Here is a 23,851-nt window from a genome sequence, read left to right on the forward strand (position 1 = left end):
TGTTACACAAGCTGTTGCTATACAGTATATACATACATATATATATATATATATATATATAGACACACACTGGCCACTTTATTAGGTACACCTAACTAGTACCAGGTTGGATTCCCTTTTGCCTTCAGAACTGCCTTAATCCTCTGTGGGATAGATTCAACAAGATACTGGAAATATTCCTAGGAGATGTTGCTAGAGGTTTGTCAGCTGCACATCCATGATGCAAATCTCCCGTTCCACCACATCCCAAAGGTGCTCTATTGGATTGAAATCTGGTGACTGTGGAGGCCATTAGAGTACAGTGAACTCATTGTCATGTTCAGGAAATCGGTCTGAGTTCATTGGCACTTTATGACATGGTGTGTTACCCTGTTGGAAGTAGCCATCAGAAGATGGAGACACTGTGGTCATAAAGGGATGGACATGGTCAGCAGCAATACTCAGGTAGGCTGTGGCGCTGACACGATGTTCAATTGGTACTAATGGACCCAAAGTGTGCCAAGAAAATATCCCCACACCATTACGCCACCACCACAAGCCTGAACCGTTGATACAAGGCAGGATGGATCCATGCTTTCATGTTTGATGCCAAATTCTGACCCCACCATCCGAATGTGGCAGCAGAAATGGAGACTCATCAGAGCAGGCAACGCTTCTCCAATCTTCTATTGTCCAGTTTTGGTGAGCCTGTGTGAATTGTAGCCTCAGTTTCCTGTTCTTAGCTTACACCCGGTGTGCTCTTCTGCTGCTGTAGCTCATCCGCCTCAAGGTTGGCCGTGTTGTGTGTTCAGAGATGCTCTTCTGCAGACCTTGGTTGTAACGAGTGCTTATTTGAGTTACTGTTGCCTTTCCATCAGCTGGAACCAGTCTGGCCATTCTCCTCTGACATCAACAAGGTATGTGCGCCCACAGAACTGCCGCTCACTGGATATTTTCTCTTTTTTAGACCATTCTCTGTAAACCCTAGAGATGGTTGTGCATGAAAATCCCAGTAGATCAACATTTCCTGAAATACTCAGACCAGCCCGTCTGGCAGCAACAACCATGCCACGTTCAAAGTCACTTAAATCTCCTTTCTTTCTCATTCTGATGCTCAGTTTGAACTGAAGCAGATCACCTTGGCCAGGTGTACATGCCTAATTTGCATAAAAAATTGATTTAATTAGATGTACCTAATAAGGTGGCAGTTGAGTGTGTGTTTGTATATATATATATATAATTTTATTCATTTATTTTTTAAGCAAACTGGACAGGTGAGAGTTCAGTTTCTTTTATAAAATACTTGACTTGCAGCATTGAAAACTTTAAATCGGTTTTTATAAATGCAACACAAAGATTGATGCATGTGAAAAGCTTTTAATAATTGCATTTTTCCTTTTACAAATGGGATTGTTTTATAATATCTGAAAAATAAATGACTGAACCGACAAACAGTCAATCTGTTTATCTTTATGTGACGATTTAAAAAAAATTAATCTAAGCACAGAAAGTACAGTTGGCTCCTAATTAGACTTATTTGGGTCTATATTTGTATATGGAAGAAGGGAAATTGCGGTCGTGTCTCCATAGTAAAGGAGGATGACGTGGATCGACGCGATCTCCAACGCGGGGAGTGAAACGGTGCATAAGTAAGAGCTGGAAGAATAAAACTCGCGATACTGTAATGAGAGATGAAGACAAACGATATCTCGCCTCAAATCCGTCCGACTACGAAGACCTGAGAGAGAGAGAGAGGAAGGAAAGATCCAGACGCTGTGGGTAACAAAGTGACGCGTTGAAAAGTTTAAAGAGCAAGACTGGGAGAGAAAAAAGAAAGAGAGAGAGAGAGCTGGAGAATTTCATCTCATTCTGGACGCAGCCTACATTGGACAGCATCCGTCCGCTGCCGCAGGTAAATGCAAAACTTCTGCCAGATATTTTAATTCTTGATTTTGGGAATCGTACTTCATTTATAGCAATTAGAAACAGTTAAACCACAACTATACTAGATTATTACACAGGAATATCCAAGATTGAAAGTGCTTTTTAGACAGAAATATGGTACTAATGGATGTTTTTATTCTACAGAATGATTACGAGCAGCAAAACGACTCTTGCTTTCCTCATCTATGGGCTCCTAGTTCAATGCAATGTGTGTTCGCCTCTGAGTTACCCGAAAATCAGGTACGCATACGGAGCTTCATTGATATCAACGCACGGGCGAGGATTTGGAGTTTAGATCACGAGAAACGTTATTTAAGCGGTGAAAACGTGGCTATTAAATAACTATTTGATGAATAAAGAAGTTATTAGCTTGACAAATATAATATTATAACTTTGAGCACATTTTACTGAGGAAATTTTTAAGTAGCTTATTCAAGACAGGTGAGTAATATCGCGGAAATTGATTCACTCAAAATAATTAATTCTGTTAAAAACTTTTGTTTCTTATTTTAAACACAAACTAATATATTTTGAAGAAAGCCGAAAACCTCAACATAAACATATTCCCATATTGCATATTCGTTTTTCCTATAAAAGTCAAGGGTTACAGGTTTTAGCTTTCTTAAAAACACTTGGCTAATAAATAACTATAATTAATAAAGAAGTTATTAGCTTGACAATTACCTAATATTGTAACTCTGAACACATTTTATTAAGGACGAATTAAAATGCAAGTAGCTTGATTTAAGACATCGCGGAATTAAAGGGATAGTTCACTCAAACATTTTAATTCTCTCATTTTCTCACCTGTCTTTACCTTTTTTTCTTATTTTAAACACAAAGTAATATGTTTTGATTCCCATATTGCATATTTGTTTTTCCTATAAAAAAAATCAATGTTCACAGGTTTTTACCTTTCTTAAAAACATGTGGCTAACAAATAACTATTTGATGAATAAAGAAGTTATTAGCTTGACAAATATTCAATCCTATAACTTTGAACACATTTCGCTGAGAACTAACTGAAATTTTAAGTAGCCCAACTGCGTTCATGTGAGTTAATATCACGGAATTGGGCATAGTTCACTCAAAAATTAAAATTCTGTCATCTTTTTCCTCCTTTCACCTCTTTGACTTTTTAAAAAAAAAACTAAATAATATATTTGGAAGAAATCTGGAAACCTCTAACCATCGAGTCCCATATAGCCTATTTGTTTTTTTTAACAAAATCAATGGTTTAATGCTTTCAGCTTACTTCAAAACAGATTCTGTTCAAGAAATTAATGTTTGGAACTACACTGTACAAAGAATATGAACATTTAGTCATGACAGCCTGTTTTAGTGCATTGTAACTTATTAAACTAAGTTGATCATGTTATAACTTAATTTGTATAAGTTATGCAAGCAGTTTTAAATCAGTTTTACATAAGTTCAATTGACTCATAAGGTTAATCTGATTCAGCTTTAAAATTCAAGGCGACTAGGAATTTTTACAATGTACACGAGGGGTAATCAGTGAGTAAATGTTCATTTTGGGGTGAATTATCCCTTTTTAAAATAGACGTTTTCATTTATTATTGTTTTATTTGGAATAACCTGACATTATGATCATAAATAATCTCATAATTTAGGCTATATCAAATCTAAAATAAGCTTTAAAATGATCACGAATCAATCAGTTAATCATATTTGGTTCTCATTAGCAGGATAAACTCATATTTAAAGTCTAGTCACTTATTTCTAAATTCTAAGAAACTCTAATAGTCTCATTTCTATTGGACTTCATTCAACGAGTGTGTTAAAACCAGTTTACACAGACGAAAGGGAAACGATAAGTCATAATATATCCATTTTGGGGACATATTTGTTGAATTATCTATAATAGCCTAATATATGCATTTTAAATATTTAATGCAAGGCCTTAATTAGTTGAAACTAAAAGTGCAGTCAGCTAGATCTATTTCACATTAATAGCTAAAGTAACTTTTACAAATGAAATGCCTTGATGTCTTGTTCTAGAATGGAGACTGCAGGATTTGATGAGGAGGGAAACTCATTAACGGATGTAACATTTGACAGTGACCAGATCACTATACGAAGCTCTCCTACAGTCACTGAAGACGCATACACGTTATTTAGTCCTCCATCAAAAAGGTGATCTTCATACTTTACCTCCACACTCCCATTGCAGGCATGTTTATCATTGTAATCGGTCAGGTCTGTTTTTCTGCGTTAAGGCATTTGGTGCACCTGCTGATTTATGCAAAGACATGAACTGGAGAGACTGAAAAGTCATGACAACTGTGATGTTCTATTAGATGACAGATATTAATTTTGCATCTCTACGTGTTTGTACAATCTGCCGTTTTGTCGCGCAGACTGGAAAGGCACGCTGACGGGATGTTTAATAAAGCCTACAGGAAAGCGCTCGGCCAGTTATCCGCGAGGAAGTACCTGCATACACTGATGGCAAAACGTGTTGGGTAAGAAAGACTATATCTTCATCTTAATCTCTCTCTCTCTTACTTATCCATTATATGTCTTAATTTATCTTATAGGTCTTTGTTTACATTAGACTATGCTTTTTCGAATGTTACGTCAGGGTTTAGACATTCAATAAATTTTATTTCTGTCGAAAATTCGACATTCATGACATCAACAGAGGGAAAAAGGCGCGCTTATAGAACGTGTTCGATTCTGCACTTTAAAACGTTCGATTTGAGAACGCGGGAAGTTTTTACGCAAGGTGCAACTAAACCGACCTCTGAAACGCATTAGACTATTAACACAAATGCGTTTAAGTGATATTACCTCATTACGACTCTTTCTGAAAGAGTGTTTCTCCGGTGTTCTGGCTTGAGTGCTTTGTCTTGAATGCTCTCTTTACCTAACTCTCATATAAGTAGCTTATATTTATTTTACTTGGAAATATTTTAGTCATTTCTTTTATGTACTTTATATATTTTTTTCCGGTTTCACATAATTAATTTGTTGATTAGAGTATTCCTTAAGGTTTGTAGACCTTCAGTAAGACTTTCAGTGATTCAGTTTTATATTCATGGAAGAATAAATAATTGGTCCAATAGAACGTGTTCGACGCAGATGCAAAACGCGGGAATTTTGCAACTTTTTTTTAAACAATGAGTAAATTAACATAACTGTGCCTATAGGCATACGATAACCGTTTTCAAAGTATACCGTGGTTTGGAAAAGTCAAGGTTTTAAAATCGTCAAGATTTTCTGCGATACCAACACAATCTCACGGCAATTCGTAACTCTTTGATTTAGTGGCTAATTTGTATGAATTGTACGATCTAATTCGTACAATTTAGTAGGATTTGTTCATCCCGATATGATGGTTGGTTTTAGGGGTGGGGTTAGGTGCCACGCCTTCTTTTTAAAACAGTACAATTTTGTAAAACTAAACTAGCCACTAAACTGGCAAAACTAAAATACTTATGTTTTCGCGTGAGATCAGGCTGGCCATACCGTTCCTAAGGTATGTGTAAGATTTTTTATTTATTTATTAAATTTTTTTAGGACAACAATATCTCCGGCAGAAAATATGCCGTTTTAAAAAACAAATAAAGACAGCAGAAGTCAATAATTCATTTGGCCTGACACATTTACTGTTCTAAAATAGTTTAAATGTTCCCCATATATTAATAACATATATTGTGTTCAAAAGGAAAACAAGTTTTTGTTTTTTTACCCAGACATTTAAAAAGAATATATTTTAAAGCAGTAATCACAATACCGCGAAACTGTGATATTTTTATCCAAGGTTATCACACCGTCAGAATCTTATACCAGCCCATGCCTAACTGCCTAACCCTCAATATTCACACAAATTATTTAGCTATATATAGTTTCAGTTATATTACCTCACTTAAATCCAAACACAAATATCACATAATTGCCACCAAACATTTAATAGATGTCTAATAGACATCTAAACATAGGCAGGTTGGCTAAAACAGGGCTAAATTTGGGCGGTCAGTGAAAATCTAATAGACGTTTAAGAAGAGTCCAAAAGGCATCAAATAAAAAGATAGACTTCACAGTCATTCATTCATTTTCCTTTAGCTTATCAAAGGTCGCCACAGCGGAATGAACCGCCAACTATTCCAGCATATGTTTTACGCAGTGGATGACCTTCCAGCTGCAACCCAAACACTGGGAAACACAGATACACTCTTATTCAAGAAACACTCATACACTACGGCCAATTGAGTTAATGTGTTTGGACTGTGGAGGAAACCCACGCCAACATAGGGAGAACATGCAAACTCCACACAACTGCCAACTGACCCAGCCGAGGCTTGAACCAGCGACCTTCTTGCTGTGAGGCGACAGTGCTAACCACTGAGCCACCGTGCCGCCACATGGGTTGTCATTATTGTGTAATATTCCTAGACGTGTACTAAATTTTAACTGACAGACCCAATTTAGCCTTGTTTTAGCCGAGCCATCTATGTTTAGACGTCTATTAGACTTATTTCAAACACAAAATGCTGTGTTCGGGTGTTTCTGATGGCTTCTTGAATGCTTTGTCCTATTTCTCTAACGCAGAGGAGGGAGCACAACAGAAGACGACAATGAACCACTCTCAAAACGTCACTCGGACGGGGTTTTCACGGACAGCTACAGTCGCTACCGGAAGCAAATGGCCGTGAAGAAGTATCTGGCCACGGTCCTTGGCAAAAGGTATAGACAGAGATATAGAAGCAAAGGACGGCGGCTCGCTTATTTGTAGAATTTTTCAAATGCGTCTCTCTCTAACCATCAATGTACAGCTCCTGTAGCAAGTCACTATTAAGGCTATGGACCTGTGTCCTTTCTAAACGTGTATTTATGTATTAAGTAAAGATATTACAATGAATATTTTGATAATAATATTGCTTTTCTTTTGTACTGACGCACCTGACAATGCAACAATCTGCCTTGTGAATCAGTCGTATAGTCTGAACTTTGAACAAATCTAACTATACTACTTATTTATTTATTTATTCACTTGTTTGTTTATCATGCTTGCTCCAATACACTGTCTATTAAATACATCAGTCTGAATATGAGTAAATAAATAGTCTCAATGACTACTTTGAATGAAACCGTCCTTCTTTCACTCCTGACATTAAGAAAGAAGTGTTTTTATTTACAACAGCCCTGAAGACTTAGATTTGCACCAATTTCTACAAGACGTAGACTTTGGTGTGCTCCCGGATGAGGATGAGATTGAGGCTTTTTTGTTGGATTGGCTGAGACAGTTTTCTTCTGAATTCCCGGTGAGTTTTTATAAGGCTCAGAGGGCTGTCTCTCGCTCTGTTCATACGCTTTTACTCACATTAAATTCTTCACTTCCCATCTTTGGCTTAAATCCAAGTCATTCATCTCTTGCACAAACCTTTTAACTATTAGTAATGCTCTACCTTTGATTCTGTTCTGAAATATTTAGCCTGTAACTGATCAAATAACGCTGGATCTAAATGGCATCTTCAGCATTCTTAATTGATTAAACACTTTCCACTTCCTCCTGACTTTTACTGAATGTGCCTTTGTTGCCTTTTGAATCTTCACCAAAGAATTAAAGTCTTTGTCTGTGAATTTGTGTCTTGTGTATTACAATTTATTAGTCAGTGGTTTGTGATTCTTCTTCTTTTTTCCCCCCACAATTTTCTATCCTATCTTTCTCACCATGCACCTCTCTCAAATTACAGTCATACTTTCGTTTTTCTCACTAACAAAAACTGTCTGTGCATTTTGCATTTCAGAGTTACCATTTTCTGTCATTTATTCGGCTAAACTCAAGAATATTGGGTAGTTTTAATTCAACTTTGGGTCTAATATGGACAAACCCAACTATTTGGGTTTGTCCGTATATTTGGCCCAATGTTGGGTTACAACAACCCAGCATTTTTAAAATGTAGTACTTGTAATTTCACAGCTCTCACCATGCACCTCTCTCAAATCAGTGATAATTTTGTATCTCTGTCTAACAAAAACTGTATCGATATTGACATTTGTCCGTGCATTTTAAATTTCAGAGTTACCATTTTCTGTCATTTACTTGGCTAAACTGAAAAACATTGGGTTGTTTTAACTCAACTTTGGATCTAATATGGACAAACCCAACCATTTGGACTTGTCCATATATTAGGCCCAACGTTGGGTTACAACAACCCATCATTTTTAAAAGTGTAGTACTTGTAATTCCACAGCTCTCACCATGCACCTGTCTCAAATCACTCATACTTTTATTTCTCTGACTAACAAAAACTATATCAATATAGACATTTCCGTGCATTTTGCATTTCAGAGTTATCTTTTTCTGTCATTTATTTGGCTACACTCAAAAATATTGAGTTGTTTTAATTCAACGTTGGGTCTAATATGGACAAACCCAACCATTTGAGTTTGTCCGTATATTTGGCCCAACATTGGGGTACAACAAACCAGCATTTTTAAAAGTGTAGTACTTGTAATTCCACAGGTCCCACCATGCACCTGTCTCAAATCAAAGTCATACCTGTGTTTCTCTGACTAACAAGAACTGTATCGATGTAAACATTTGTCTGTGCATTTTTAATTTCAGAGTTATCATTTCCTGTCATTTATTTGGCTACACTCAAAAATATTGGGTTGTTTTAACTCAACGTTGGGTCTAATATGGACAAACTCAACCATTTGGATTTGTCCATATGTTTTGCCCAATGTTGGGTTACAACAACCCATCATTTATAAAAGTGTAGTACTTGTAATTCCACAGCTCTCACCATGCACCTGTCTCAAATCACTCATACTTTAATTTCTTTGACTAACAAAAACTGTATCGATATAGACATTTGTCCGTGCATTTCAAATTTCAGAGTTACCATTTTCTGTTGTTTATTTGGCTACACTTAAAAATGCTGGGTTGTTTTAACTCAGGGGTGTCTAAACTCCATCCTGCATAGTTAAGCTTCAACTTCCTTCAACACAGCTGCCTGAAAGTTTCCAGTATAGACCATTTTGAGGGATGTAAACAATAACAATGGTCCAAATGTATTTCCTTTATTACATTTTTTTAATTTCCAAAGCTTCTAAGAATCCAAAAAGCTCCACATATTTATAAATAATGCTATGGCAGCCGTTTTAACATTAAGATATGATTAAATTGGCTCCTGTTACAGTTATGAAATAGTTTGGCAACAAACCAGTGATATCACCTCATTGAAATGATCTATACTTAGTAAGAGCTTGATTAGCTGGTTTAGGTGTGGTTAATTGGGGTTGGAACTAAAATATGCAGGACACTGGAGTTTGGACACCCCTGTTTTAACTCAACTTTTGATCTAATATGGACAAACCCAACCATTTGGGTTTGTCTGTATATTTGGCCTAACGTTGGGATACAAGAACCCAGTATTTTTGAAAGTGTAATACTTGTAATTTCACAGTTGAATTGAATTTCTGTATTGATCCCTTATGCATTCAAGACTTAATTTTTTAATCAAGTTAATTAAAGTTAAATGAAAGGTAATGTCATGATGAGGTAAAACCAAGTTTACAACTTACACTAAACAATGCTGGGTTTTATCAACCCAATATTGGGTCAAATGGACAAACCCAAATGTTTTATTTAAATGTAATTGGAAACAAATAATGAACCAAATGGTTGGATTTATCCAAATTTAACCCAACATTGGGTTAATACAACCCAGCATTTTTTTTTAGAGTGCACCCTGAATCTGGAAGTATGTGACAACATTATATATGCCTAAAATTGTTAGTGAAGTACACTGTAAAAAAATGATGCTATCAATCGTTAAAGTTGGGTCAAATTAACTTCACAAGTCATTTCAACTTAAACTCTTAAGCTGACTTGATTGAAATCTGATTCCCTTATATAAAACCCATCCCATCATGACTTTCTGATTGTATAATTGTTTTACAGTGTACTCGCATATCTGTCTACATGTATGTTTGCGTGCAAAAGGGCCAACGTGTGAAATCAATCTGTGTTTAATTCCTGCAGGCTTTGTGACACAGGAGGCAGCTAGCGGCTTGGGTGCCTTTGCTTCATCTTTAAAATGGCCACCAATTTCAGATGGCACATTAGTGGCCCTCCAAATGCTGCAATCACCTGCTCACACGTCTCCCAAATATTTCTCACATAACATAATTGGTTAACATGCCACCCGGCTCTGCCTTTCCGGTTAACTTCTCTATGCATAGTGTGTTGTATCTGTACAGCGTTCATTAAACATGACCAATCTTGAAATTCATTTTGTGTGCAGAAACTGTGCCCGAAGCCTTACTTAAACGTTGAGATCGAGCTCTGTGTCTTGTGTTGATCATTAGTGCTATAACACATGGGAGCCACACAGGGTCTCCATTATATATATATATATATGTAAGGAAAAAAAAAACGAGATAAAAAACAAACAAAAAAAACAACAACTGTGCTGTAAGATTTGTATGAATAAATTTTTGTAAACAACATAATTCCGTCTAATCTTTGAAACTCATAAGTTACGAGGAAAGAGATGTATATTGTCTGCATTACATTCAAAGCCAAATGCCAGAATATACGTGGACCACAAGACCAGTTTTAAGTGTAAATGTTTGGTAATTGTGATTTATTCATTCATTTATCCATTTATAATAAGCTTTCCACTGATGTGATTGGACGATATTTGACCGAGAAACAAATATTTGGAATCTGAGGGTTCAGAAAAATCAAAATATTGAGAAAATCGCTGATAAATTTTCTAAATTAAGTACTTAGCGATATAAAATACCATTTAAAGTTAAGTTTTAATATATGTACAAAGGGAAATTTACTTAACTTGTTCACTGAAGATAATTTGACAATATTATTTTAATAATAATTGGCTTACAGTTGAAAATTGTAAATCATACAATGCATTTTTCTTTGGCTTTTTCCACAAATATACCAACTGGTTTAGAGGTCCAGGGTCACATATATGATAAAAAAAATAATCTAATGAAGTAAAATGTGAAATTAATCGCAAGAAAAGCAAAGAAAACGCTTCATGCATAAGTGACTTAAATGTAAAGGGAAAGCTACACCTGTCTACAGTATGTGTGTGTATTTGTGTGTTTCTCCCACCAGGCTGACTGGTGTTATACAGTGCAAAGACACCAGGATAAGGAGAACCTTTTAGTTCCTGTCAGAACAGATCAGAGCTAATAATCTCACACTGGACCCCTGCGTGGCTGCAGCACAGCAGGCAAACGCACTGACCTTTACTGACTCCAATACATTCAGCTTGTTGACTGATCGCAAGCAAACATTCAGACAATTCACTGTCCAAGCTTAGTAATTTGGGTTAAAAGGCCAATCACATTTTATTTTAAGGTACAATTCTCACTATTAACAAGCTATTAAACTCAAACTCCTTATTAGTTAATAAAGCAGCAGTTGGGTTTAGGTATTGAATTAGGGATGTAGAATAAGATCATGCAAAATATGTACTAAATAAGTAATAAACAGCCAATATCCTAATCATAGGCAGGTAATAAGCCAAGCTATTAGTGATTATTAGTACTTGTTAACAAACAATTAACTATGGCTTTTGGCTCAATAAATTAATTAAATTAACAGTTATTTTGGTAGTAATTGGGTTTGGGTATTGCATTGGATTATGTAGAATAAGATCATGCAAAATATATAGTTTATAAGTAGTAATATACAGCTAATATCCTAATTATAGGCAGGTAAGAAGCCACTAAATACTAGTGATAATTAGTACTTATTAACAAACATTAATCATGACTTTTGGCTCAATAAATTAATTAAATGAATAGTTGTTATGGCAGTAGTTGGGTTTAGGTTTTGAATTAGGGATGTAGAATAAGATCATGTAAAATATGTACTTTATAAGTAGTCATAAACAGTTAATATCTTGATTGGTAATGAGAGAGAGTTTTAATTTATTGCCATTTCAGCTTCCATGGCTGCGTCATGGCAAAAAGAAAATGTATCAAGTTTATCACGTTTTATAAATACCAATTTTCTATAATTATAAAACTATTCTAACAATTAAAAGTCATCAACAGCAATAAATAATGTCCAATGTAAAATACATAAATAACAATAATGACAATATATAAGATTAAAAAAAAAAATCTAAAACAGTTTTTTAAGGTTTCCTTTTGATAAAAAAATATGTACAATTTTTGATGGATTCATATTTAAAAATATTTCCTTTAAAGTCTCTCCAGATAAATATTGTTGTCTGATAACCATAAAAATGGGGTTTCTGTTGCAATATAGACATTTTGGTGGTTCTTTTCCTTTAAGTAAAAGTTTCTTGATTGGTAATTATCCACCAGTTATTAGTGAGAATTAGTACTTGTTAACAAACCATTAGCTATGAATTTTGGCTCAATAAACTCATAATTTGCTGCTAAGGTGGGTTTTGGTATTGGCTTAGGGATGTAGAATAAGATCATGCAAAATATGTGCTTTATTAATATTAATAAACAGCCTATATCTTACTTATAGGCTGGTAATAAGCCACTAGTTATTAGTGATAATTAGTAGGTATTAACAAACAACTATGACTTTCAGCTTAATAAACTCCTAATTTGCAGCTTATTAATAGTTATTAAGGCAGTAGTTGGGTTTAAGTATTGTATTGGGGATGTAGAATAAGATCAGGCACAATATGTACTTTATAAGTAGTAATAAACAGCTAATATCTTAATTATATGCTGGTAATAAGCCACTAGTTATTAGTGATAATTAGTATTGATTAACAAACCATTAGCTATGAATTTTGGCTCAATAAACTCATAATTTGCTGCTAAGGTGGGTTTTGGTATTGTATTAGGGATGTAGAATAAGATCATGCATAATATGTGCTTTATTAATATTAATAAACAGCCTATATCTTACTTATAGGCTGGTAATAAGCCACTAGTTATTATTGATAATTAGTAGGTATTAACAAACAATTAACTATGACTTTCAGCTTAATAAACTCCTAATTTGCAGCTTATTAATAGTTATTAAGGCAGTAGTTGGGTTTAAATATTGTATTAGGGATGTAGAATAAGATCAGGCACAATATGTACTTTATAAGTATAAACAGCTAATATCTTAATTATATGCTGGTAATAAGCCATTAGTTATTAGTGATAATTAGTAGTTGTTAGCGAACCATTAACTATAACTTTTGCCTCAATAAATTAGATATAGTGTGACTTTTTTTTTAGTTGACTTGCTTCCTTGGCACTCTACATTTAATAGTTTCTCAATAAAGGTTGTATTTTTCATGCTGCTAAGATATGTCAAGGCCACATACACGCTGCCTTGTTTCATCTTATTATTTTGTTCTCTTAATTTCTCTGGATTATTTGCAGGTACACTGGAGTTCAATGATTGTACATTTTTAAATATTAACAACTTAATTTTTGCTGTGTTTTATGCCAAGACACCTCCAGATCATGACTATTGAACAAGATATTATTTATTGACATTGTTAAAGCAGTGCTAGTTATACTGGAAGAGTAAATTTATATATAGTATTAAGGGTGTTACATTTATGTCTGATAATCTTCACTGTATAAAATATCTGTTAATTAACAGTTTGCATATTTCATTATTAAAAAAAAAAAGTGTTTTCTGTTTATTTATGGACCTGTGAATTGCATTATGAGATGTTGATCTCTGCTCTGTCGACCTTTGATGTGAAAAATTTAACTCTACAGTTTAACAAAGTGGCTTTTATTTACATTTTAGTAGTTTGAAATAATATAATGCATAAGAAATAATAATAGAGAAATGAGTCTGTAAAATAACAGAAAATGTACTGGCAGTTTATTACTGGTTATTATATTATATTAAATTACATAATTTTATATTATATTAAATTACATTACATTATATTATATTATATTAAATTACATTATTTTATTATATTATATTATATTATATTATACATTCATTCATTGTCTTGTCGGCTTAGTCCCTTTATTAATCGGGGGTCGGCACAGCGGAATGAACCGCTAACTTATACAGCAAGTTTTTACGCAGCGGATGCCCTTCCAGCCGCAACCCATCTCTGGGAAAATATTATGTTATATTATATTATATTATATTATATTATATTATATTATATTATATTATATTATATTATATTATATTATTAAGGTTTTTGTAGCATAATACACAACACAAACCCAGACAATATAGCACTTTAAACTATTAAAAATGTTAATAAAAGTAACCTTTTTTAAACATTTCAAGGTTGAATGATGTTGGAAGAAAGATCAAGCTCCCATAATGCAATTCAAAAGCATAAACATACGGGGAATAATAACAAATAAAAACATAAATCACAAAATATGGAAAAACTGCTAATTTATAGATATTTTTTGACAGTGTAATAAAAAATTCTGTAAAAAGGAACTAAATGTGTTGGTATTTATTGCCTCTGGTGTTCTGTTTAACTAGAATCTGCATTGCTTTACATGCAAAGATATATATTTTGTCAGAAATCTGGACTACATTACAGACATTTAGGTTAGTCTGACAGTGTAAGATCTATGAAAAGTGGTCGCTTATGAAATGAAGCTGAGTACTACAGTGGTTACAGCAAAATAATAGGTCGCACCACTTCCAAATCTTAAATAATAAATAAAGACGGCACCACAAAAGTGATGCTCTTTCTGTAAACGAAAGTGCGTGTGAATGACTTAAAGTGTCTTAAGGGAAATCTCAGGGTTTTGTGTGGTAAATCTTTCTACTTCCTTTCTGCCTTCCCCTTTCAAACAGGGTCTTAATTCAACCACCTTATACTCTTTTATATTCATATTTTCAATACGATGCTTTACGATAATATATTTGTGCATATACATTAGATTAGTCAGTACCGAAGCCAAAACTAGAGCTAATCTAGAAAAAAAAAAAAAGAGATCACGGTTCAAAAAAATGAATACACCCCAACTAATACATTGACAAAAAAATTGATTTATTAATAAATAATAATAAACAGGAAAAATCAAGAGAAACATAAAAAAATAGCAAACTTAGGTGTTTTTTGGGGGGATTTTTGCAATAACTTGTTTAAATTAAATGTATTATTTTTCTATTACAAAAATGTTCGATGACTAGACTCCTATTTTAGTATAATAAAACTATTTTGTTTAAATGCACCAACATTTATTGTCATCATTCACTGGGAAATGGATAAAAACATTCATTTTCAAAAGGGGTGTACTTATTTGTTGAGCATTTCTTTGTGGAGTTTGCATGTTCTCACCGTGTTTGCATGGGTTTCCTCTGGGTGCTCGGGTTTCCCACACAGTCCAAAGACATGTGGTATATGTAAATTGGGTACGCTAAATTGGTCGTAGTGTATGTGTGTAAGTGTGGATGTGGATGCTGCAGTTGGAAGGGCATCCGCTGCGTAGAACATGTGCTGGAGAAAATTATGTATTATTTGAGAAATATGTTGTATAACACGCATGTTTTTTTATACATGTATATACAAATATTTATACAACAGTTCTGTCTGTTTCTCGAACCTGATTGGCTGATAGCCGTGATATATTAAAGTAATATCAGCACCCGTACAGCCTCTTTGTGTATTACTCCGCCCACATACAGCCAGCAAAAAGCAGACACTACAGATCTAAAGTTTAAAAGATGCTTGCTCAGCTGTTTAACTGTCAGCTTATGATTTGAATCCAACGTGGAAGAAAGTAGTTCCTCATACAAAAGGGTTTTTGAGACTCTCCATGTTTGATTTTGTTCTTATATATATTCATTCATTCATCTTCTTGTCGGCTTAGTCCCTTTATTAATCCGGGGTCGCCACAGCGGAATGAACCACCAACATATCCAGCAAGTTTTTACACAGCGGATGCCCTTCCAGCTGCAACCCATCTCTGGGAAACATCCACACACACATTCACACACACACACACATACACTACTGACAAGTTAGCCTACCCAATTCACCTGTACCGCATCCGCATGTCTTTGGACTGTGGGGGAAACCGGAGCACCCGGAGGAAACCCACGCAAATACAAGGAGAACATGCAAACTCCACACAGAAACGCCAACTGAGCCGAGGTTCGAACCAGCGACCTTCTTGCTGTGAGGCGACAGCACTACCTACTGCACCACTGCCTCGCCGTTCTTATAAATATACAATGCTGAAATAAGGATGATTGTTGTTTAATATATTATTTTAGTATTGTTTATATATTCTAATTTTTCATGAGACCGTAGCATTCAAAAGAAACTCCAGATGCACCTGATCACTGTTACCCTGATGAAGGCAGCTCTCTGCCAAATCGCGTAGGTTTTTAAAGATTAGCCAAGAGAATAAAGGCTTTTTAATACTTTTTCCACATTTTTCGAGAGCCTTGGACTGAGTTTTGCTACATAACTAGGTCAATTAGGCAAGTTAAGGTAACTAGGCAAGTCATTAGCCCCTTTCACACATACAGACCTTTCCAAAGGTTTTATGTGTGAACAGGTCCTTTTTGAAAATACCGGTAAATTCGTTCTGGCTATTTTCCGGAAAGAGAAGTTGTAACATTACCGGTAATTTGCCGGAATGATGCGCTGTGTGAATGCAGAAGGAATATTACCGTAATAAGCGCGTGAACGTCTAGAACGTGCTGACGTGAGACACCTGCTTTAGCCAATCACAACAGTCAGACGCATTCACGTCCGCGCAGTTTGTGAGGATAAAAGCCTTTGAATATTTTTCCAGACACATTTAGCTGCTAGAAGTTAGTCAGATCATGTTTATATGTTCTTCTTAATGCCAACTGTGTAAATAATCATCGATGAGATGCTTATGATAAGCCGTTGTTTGTTTACCTTCAAGCTTTGCGTGTGCCTGTGAAACAGCCTGTGAGCGCCTGCACACGCACATATTATGAACATCTCGACATGCGAAAGTGATCTTGCGAAAGTTGTTCACAATATTGATCATCCACAGAGTTTGTAATTTAGTCAAATGTTTACAAATACAAGCGCAGCCGTTTAAAGCTCATTTGTTGTGAATGATGTCAGAATTTACCGGTATTTTGGAATGGATGTGTGAATGCTCTTTTCCGGAAAATTTCCGTAACGTCCTCGCCTGTGTGAACAGCGCTTTTTTCAATATACCGGTAAAGTTGTTCCGGAAATTTTCCAGATATTTACCGGTATCACTGTGTGAAAGGGGCTATTGTATAACAGTGGTTTGTTCTGTAGACAATTAAGAAAAAAATATTGCTTAAGAGGACTAATAACATTGACCTTAAAATGCCTTTAAAAAAAATAAAAATGGCTTTTATTGTTGCTGAAATAAAACAAATAAGATTTTCTCCAGAAGAAGAAATATTATAGGAAATACTGTGAAAAATTCCTGAATCTGTTAAACATAATTTGGGAAATATGACTGTAATTGATAGAAACTTCTAGGTTTTTATTGAGGGGGTCCAAGATTTCCTGTGATCCTAAGCAGATGCTTACCACACTTACTGGTTAAACCTGTGATTATAAACCTCAAAAATTGTACATTGCATATTTTCCAGTATAATGCAGTAATGATTTTAACAAGAGTTTTAGGACTTTCTCATTACATTTTCAATACTTTTCGCATTTATTTTTTCCTTCTTTCCTTTCTTGCTGTTCTCTCCCATTCCATTATCTCCTCTTCTTAATCACGACCTTAATGACCATTTTAATTATTAATATCCACAGCCAGCGTGTGCATGTGTGTGTGTGTGTGTGTGTTTGTGGGCTGCAAATGCTGCTAAGTGTGCGGAAGGTGATCGATGGAGCAAATGCAGAAGGTGTCACTGTCAAATTCTTCACATTTTATTCACGAGAGACGCCAACATCCTTATGAAACATTCATACGGGGCATTCTCGCTGCACTCATCTCATTCATTTTATATCTCCTTTGCTTCAGAGCTGTGGTGATTAAGCTGTGGCTCTTTATAGCCAGTTTTGCACTGCAGGACCAATTATAATTATTATACATTGTACATTGTAAGCTAATGCATTGTTTTTATTTTATTGTATCACAGAGAGCACAAGGTGAATGTCCTTATGCCATGCACTCCAAACATTTTTTTTTTTTTTGCAGCTTGTTCAAACTAGTGCTGCATAATATACTGATTGAGCATCGATATCGCAATGTGATCATTCGTAGTAGTCACACTAAAGGATATGCAATGTTGAGTTTGTATGATAAATCATCATTTGCACATGTTTTTGATCCCTGTGATTGTATAATGATCACAAATTGAATCTTGATTGTATGCATGGAAATGCTCACAACACATGCAAATGCAGAAATGAACAGCAAATAGGACAGACAACAACAAAAAATGTGTCGAGGGACCCCAAAAAGTTTATAGAGTTTTTGGAGATGCAAATAATACACATTAATTCATCAATCTCTGACTAAACACATGCAGGAAAATACTCACAACACATGATGACAGTATATAATGTTTTAATAGTTATTTTGCATGACACCATTCCGTTTAAAGTAAATTTTAAAGATTTAACTATAGGTTAAAGAAGGAATATGTATACATATATATATATATCGCAGGATATGCATTGTAGAGTTTGCATAATAATTCATCATTTGCATGTGTTTTTGATGCCTGTGATTGTATAATAATTTTAAAAGCATTCAGGTATAAGAAACTGTTTCATTTGTGACCTTAATAATTAATTTTATTGAATTATTTTTATTTTATTCAGTTATTGTACTTGAATACTGTTAGACTTTCGAAACAATAAAACGCTTTGTTCCAGTTTTATCTTCTTTTTTGTTGTGTTTATAGGTGTATTATGCATGAAAATACTCACAACACATGCAGAAACGCACAGCAAATAGCACAGCCAAAACGAAAATGTGTCAGGGGTACCTAAAAGGTTTACAGATTGTTTATTAGATTTTATGGAGATGCAAATTGTAAATATTAATTGATCAAGCTCTGACTGAACACATGCATGAAAATACAACACATGCGAATACAGAAATGCACTGCGAATAGGACAAACAAACGTGTTGGGGGGCCACAAAAATTGTATAAATTGTCTAATAGATTTTAAGGAGATGCACATGCACTCACACATTCAAAAAAATAATTCATTGGATGAACTAAATTTAGTTGTTTAGCACCAATTAAAAAAAACTATTTACACAATTAAATGCAATTGATTTGCTCTAACATGATTTTATCAAATAAAAGACTAAACACATTTGTCTTTTTATTTAACTTAAACTCGAAGGTCTGATAATATAATATAGTCTTTCTATTAACTTTAAACACTTCCCTCTCTATTTATGTATGTATGTATATATATATATATATATATATATATATATATATATATATATATATATATATATACACACACACACACACACACACACACACACACACACACACACACATACACATTTATATACATATATATATATATATATATATATATATTAGGGATGTAACGGTATTGTAAATACCGTCATACCGCAATATTAATTTTTTTCGATATTACCGAAGTCACATGACTCGGTAAAACTATAGGTCTTCTGAGAAAATTTGCTCAGGCGAATGAAGCGAACGGGAGATAGCGAAAACTACAATACCCATCAGCCCATGCTTGACCATCATCCCTTGCGGTCTATTGTCGCTACAGATCCAGTAATGCGGAAATGGAGTGTGCTTCTAGAAGCGGGGATGAAAAGAGCTGGAAAACTCTAAAGCAGGTCGCACACCAGAAGCGCCGCTCGGCGCCGCGACACGGCGCGTACATGACAGATTAAAGTATCGCACACCAGACGCGCACATTCGAATGATATTTAACATGAAACTAATCAGATGGCGCTCTGTGGCGCGGCTGAAAAATGAACTGCGTCCTGAGCCGTCGCCGGGCGCCGCCGACAGCCGCCGACTTGCGGCGCCGGTGTGTGTATCCTGATAGAAACCTATGTTTAGAATTCTAAAATACATGGCGCTGCGCGGCGCGCAGCCGAGCGTCGCTTCTGGTGTGCGACCTGCTTTACACGCACAGTTCAGTCCTGCATTATCTCCGTGTAAGTTCAGACTTCGCAAGTTTGATCAAGGCTGCAGTCTCTTCTTCTCAGTTTGATATGGAAAAGCAGATTATACGGAGGACACGGGTAAATCTTTAAAGGGAACAGTGTACTTTATAACTTCATTCACATCACCCTGGCTTCGTTGTTTCACTTTCTCAACAATAAAATGTAAACATGATTTAAGGAACTGCCTATTTTCATTTTAATATTAGCAACTTAGACAGCAGACATGTTGAGGCGTCGTGCTGCATGAGGATATTTATAACAAAACGGAGCCGATAACAACTGCCTCCTTTCAATTTCAGTGAAAATACGAAACACAGCCTCTCTTTTGCTGAGTATCAGTTTTAAGAATCGATAATGGCCATTTTAAAAGTATAACATACAATAAGTTTATACATTAGAGGAAATAAAGGCTAGCGATCAGTCAATATACAGAATGTACGTGGTTACATTAATCATTAACTTTGCGCTCAGCCAAAACACGTTACCTGAGAACAAGTAATAGATTCCAATGACCAAAGTCAGGGAATATGTCGTTAGATAAAGACAACAAGATAAATGAAATATCCCGTTTAATAAATATAGTGAGATTAGATCCAGCGGGAGATGCTTGATGAGAAGTCCGACTAGCAGAGCTCTCATCTGGGTAGATGGGCTGAGTGTGATTAAATGTTGAATGTGATGAGTTTTCAACAATACTAATTTGAAACTTTATTTTTTTACATGGTTTAATCATTTTTTGTTATTAAAATTGAAGTTTCTGTTTCAAAGCTTACAGATAGATGGCTAATTTGTGTGTCATTGACACTTTTGGCACTTTTTTGGAGTATTTTCATAAGTTTTGTTTTTTCCTGTAAATGATTCAATAAATACCGTACCGTGACATTCATACCGAGGTATTACCGTACCGTGAAATTCTGATACCGTTACATCCCTAATATATATATATATATATGTATGTATATATACATACATACATACATATATATATATACATACATACATACATATACATACATACATACATACATATATATATATATATATGTATATATATATATATATATATATATATATATATATATATATATATATATATATATATATATATATATATATATATATATTTATATATATATAATGGGGGATAATAATATTGACCTTTCATTTGTTTTTAAAAATGAAAAAGCCTAAAATAAATAAGACTTTCCCAGAAGAAATAAATAATATAGTAACTACTGTATATTTCTTGGTTTGTAAATCTTGGGAATATTTAAAAACATTTTAAAAATAATAGAAGGATTATAAAAAACTATTATAAAAACAGCTATGCTTTTGACAGGCCCTGTGGTGTGTGTGTGTGAGTCTCTGATGATCTCCTCATATTAAAATGATACAGAATATTTTAATCTGCTGACGCAGTTTGACGTCATCAGTTGGGTCCTAGGCTAGAATGTGTAAAAGTGTGTGTTGTGTGCATCAACCTTCATGCAAACAGATTTATATTATTAGACAATCATCAATTATGCAAAACTTTTGTATGGTTTAAGTTAAATTGTTCTTTAAAGATAATCAGAATCTACTTTTAATTATGGGTCAGAGGTAAAAATGTTGATCTATGTCTGGTTTTTACATTTACAACACTACATGAAACTGCTAAGTTTTCAATAAACACAATGTAATTGGCCACAAATATGTATTTAGCATCGTTACATGACTGCTGATCCATTTGTAAATGCATCTAAAATGCAATATCCTGTTATGAAGGAGACAGTCTATTTATGGCCACAGTTCAATCAAATCCTCACACTGACTTCCAATGAAAAGCAAACAGTTAAAGAGGAAGAAATCCCTCTCTGAGAAGTTCAGTACTTGTTGGTATCATTGTTTGTACAGTGATATGAGAAGCAATATAGTTCTCAGCTAATTTAGCTCTATCTGATTGGACCGTAACGTGCACTAATATAAACTTCTGAGCTTTGCGGAGAGCTGTCAACAAAGCTTTGTTATGAAAAAAGATAGTTGATCAGGACAGTAAAGGGTGAGGATTTGAGATTTAACAGGATAATTAACCTTTAGGAGGTCATTATAGTGGAATAAAAGACTGCGTTTTGCTGGAAATGTCAATGGTATAACATTTGCAAGGAAAAAGCAAGCGCTAATGACCGAGACCTTATCCAGAGAGGAGTATTCTTTCCTCTGTAACACTGTCACTCGCTCTAATTGTCAGCCCTTTAACTTCTTTCTTTCTTTCCTCGCCGTTTTTTCACTGTTATTTACCTTTTTGATTGAGGTTTTAGTTTAACATACGGTCCCTTCCCAGATTGTCCTTTTTGATTATTTTCTTCTCCAGCATGTCTGAGGGCCTGAAATGAAATATCAATTAATTATGATCTATTTTTTACCATTATTTATATATATATATATATATATATATATATATATATATATATATATATATATATATATATATATACATACAGTTGAAGTCAGAATTATTAGCCCCCCTGAATTACTACCGCCCCTGTTTATTTTTTTCCCTATTTTCTGTTCAATGGAGGGAAGATTGTTTCAACACATTTCTAAGCATAAAAGTTTTATAAACCTATTTCTAATAACTGATTTATTTTAGCTTTGCCATAATGGCAGTAAATAATATTTTACTTGATATTTTTCAAGACACTTCTATACAGCTTAAAGTGATATTTAAAGGCTTAACTAGGTTAATAAGGTGAACTAGGCAGGTTAGGTTAATTAGGCAAGTTATTGTATAACGATGGTTTGTTCTGTAGACTATCAACAAAAAAAAAATTAGCTTAAAGGGGCTAATAATTTTGTCCCAAAAATGTTTTTTAAAAAATTTAAAACTGCTTTTATTGTAGCCGAAATAAAACAAAAAAAACTTTCTCCAGAAGAAAAAATATTATCAGACATACTGTGAAAATGTCCTTGCTCTGTTAAACATAATTTGGGAAATATTTAAAATAGAATATATATATATACTGTTTTTAAACCAATTATCGAACTTCCTACAGTTAACTAGGCTAATCCAGTGTAGCATCTGGCAAGCATTAGGCAAGCTAACATAAACACTAACACTATGCTAAAAACCCTTCATTTTGATTTCTCTGAGACTTTAAACAGCTACAGAGCATTCAAACATAGGCAAAAATGCAAATTATGTTTAAAGGAAACACAAATAAAGCATATATGTACAAAAATAAGCTTACTTTGACGTTCAGTTTCATCTTTAAAAACGGATCTCCTCTGCGACATAAATAACGAATGTTAAAAGGGGCGGGGCAAGATAGCACTGTCAATCAATCAGTTTCTAACAACCAATCAGAGTCCGTTTCAATAATCGCGGTCGAAGATTTAAACAATTGATTTTATGTATTATTGATTTATTTTTGCTTTGTAAGTCTTGGCTCCTTTGTGTGAACCTTCATGCTGTTTGTGTGACAGTGCAGCCTACAGGAGGCTAATTGGCTAATGGCATTTAACACAGTGTTCAGGGTGAGCTAATGAATTCACGGTGGGATATTGAAACACAAAAACAGGATCATGCTGGGGGGAAAAACATCCAGAGGTCTGACATACTGTACATTAACTACCACCAATCAAATAGTGGGATATTTTCATGGTATACCCCAGTCCAGAGGTCAATGTACTTCCGGGTAAACACCTGAAGAAGCATCTGTGGTAAAAACTAATTCAAGATATCGTCACAATTTATTCTAAAGCACTAAATACATTAGTAGTAGCTTTTAATGATTTTAAAAGCTTTCATTGACTCTTGGAAAGCTTTTCTGGGGCATTAAACATCATCAAAGTAAGCTCATCTACT

At 34.4% G+C, this 23,851-nt stretch overlaps 2 protein-coding genes across 3 annotated transcripts in view; one reads left to right on the forward strand and one right to left on the reverse strand.

Annotated features, from left to right (window-relative positions):
- The window catches only part of acer2 (alkaline ceramidase 2), a 55,008-nt gene extending 31,689 nt beyond the window's left edge, over nucleotides 1–23,319 (reverse strand). Inside the window, exons 1-3 of the mRNA XM_073907572.1 lie at nucleotides 23,235–23,319; nucleotides 22,285–22,370; nucleotides 18,765–18,823 (exon numbers count right to left, since the gene is read on the reverse strand). The gene's annotated coding sequence lies outside the window, so the exon portion shown is untranslated. The remainder of the gene's footprint in view (nucleotides 1–18,764; nucleotides 18,824–22,284; nucleotides 22,371–23,234) is intronic.
- adcyap1a (adenylate cyclase activating polypeptide 1a) lies at nucleotides 1,420–10,404 on the forward strand. 2 transcript variants are annotated; one of them, NM_001328496.1, is made up of 7 exons: nucleotides 1,420–1,891; nucleotides 2,068–2,163; nucleotides 3,943–4,077; nucleotides 4,302–4,406; nucleotides 6,496–6,630; nucleotides 7,088–7,208; nucleotides 9,938–10,404. In NM_001328496.1, exons 2-7 carry the CDS (start codon nucleotides 2,069–2,071, stop codon nucleotides 9,944–9,946), a joined length of 600 nt encoding a protein of 199 aa, NP_001315425.1. In that variant the 5' UTR covers nucleotides 1,420–1,891; nucleotide 2,068; the 3' UTR covers nucleotides 9,947–10,404. The 2 variants fall into 2 exon arrangements, with proteins under 2 accessions (NP_001315425.1, NP_690841.1); NM_152885.2 differs by lacking the exons at nucleotides 7,088–7,208; nucleotides 9,938–10,404 and having other exon boundaries at nucleotides 6,496–6,998.
- Nucleotides 23,320–23,851: the final 532 nt, after the last annotated feature.

Source organism: Danio rerio, chromosome 7 (genome assembly GCF_049306965.1).
Source record: "Danio rerio strain Tuebingen ecotype United States chromosome 7, GRCz12tu, whole genome shotgun sequence".
Classification (NCBI taxonomy): Eukaryota; Metazoa; Chordata; class Actinopteri; order Cypriniformes; family Danionidae; genus Danio; species Danio rerio.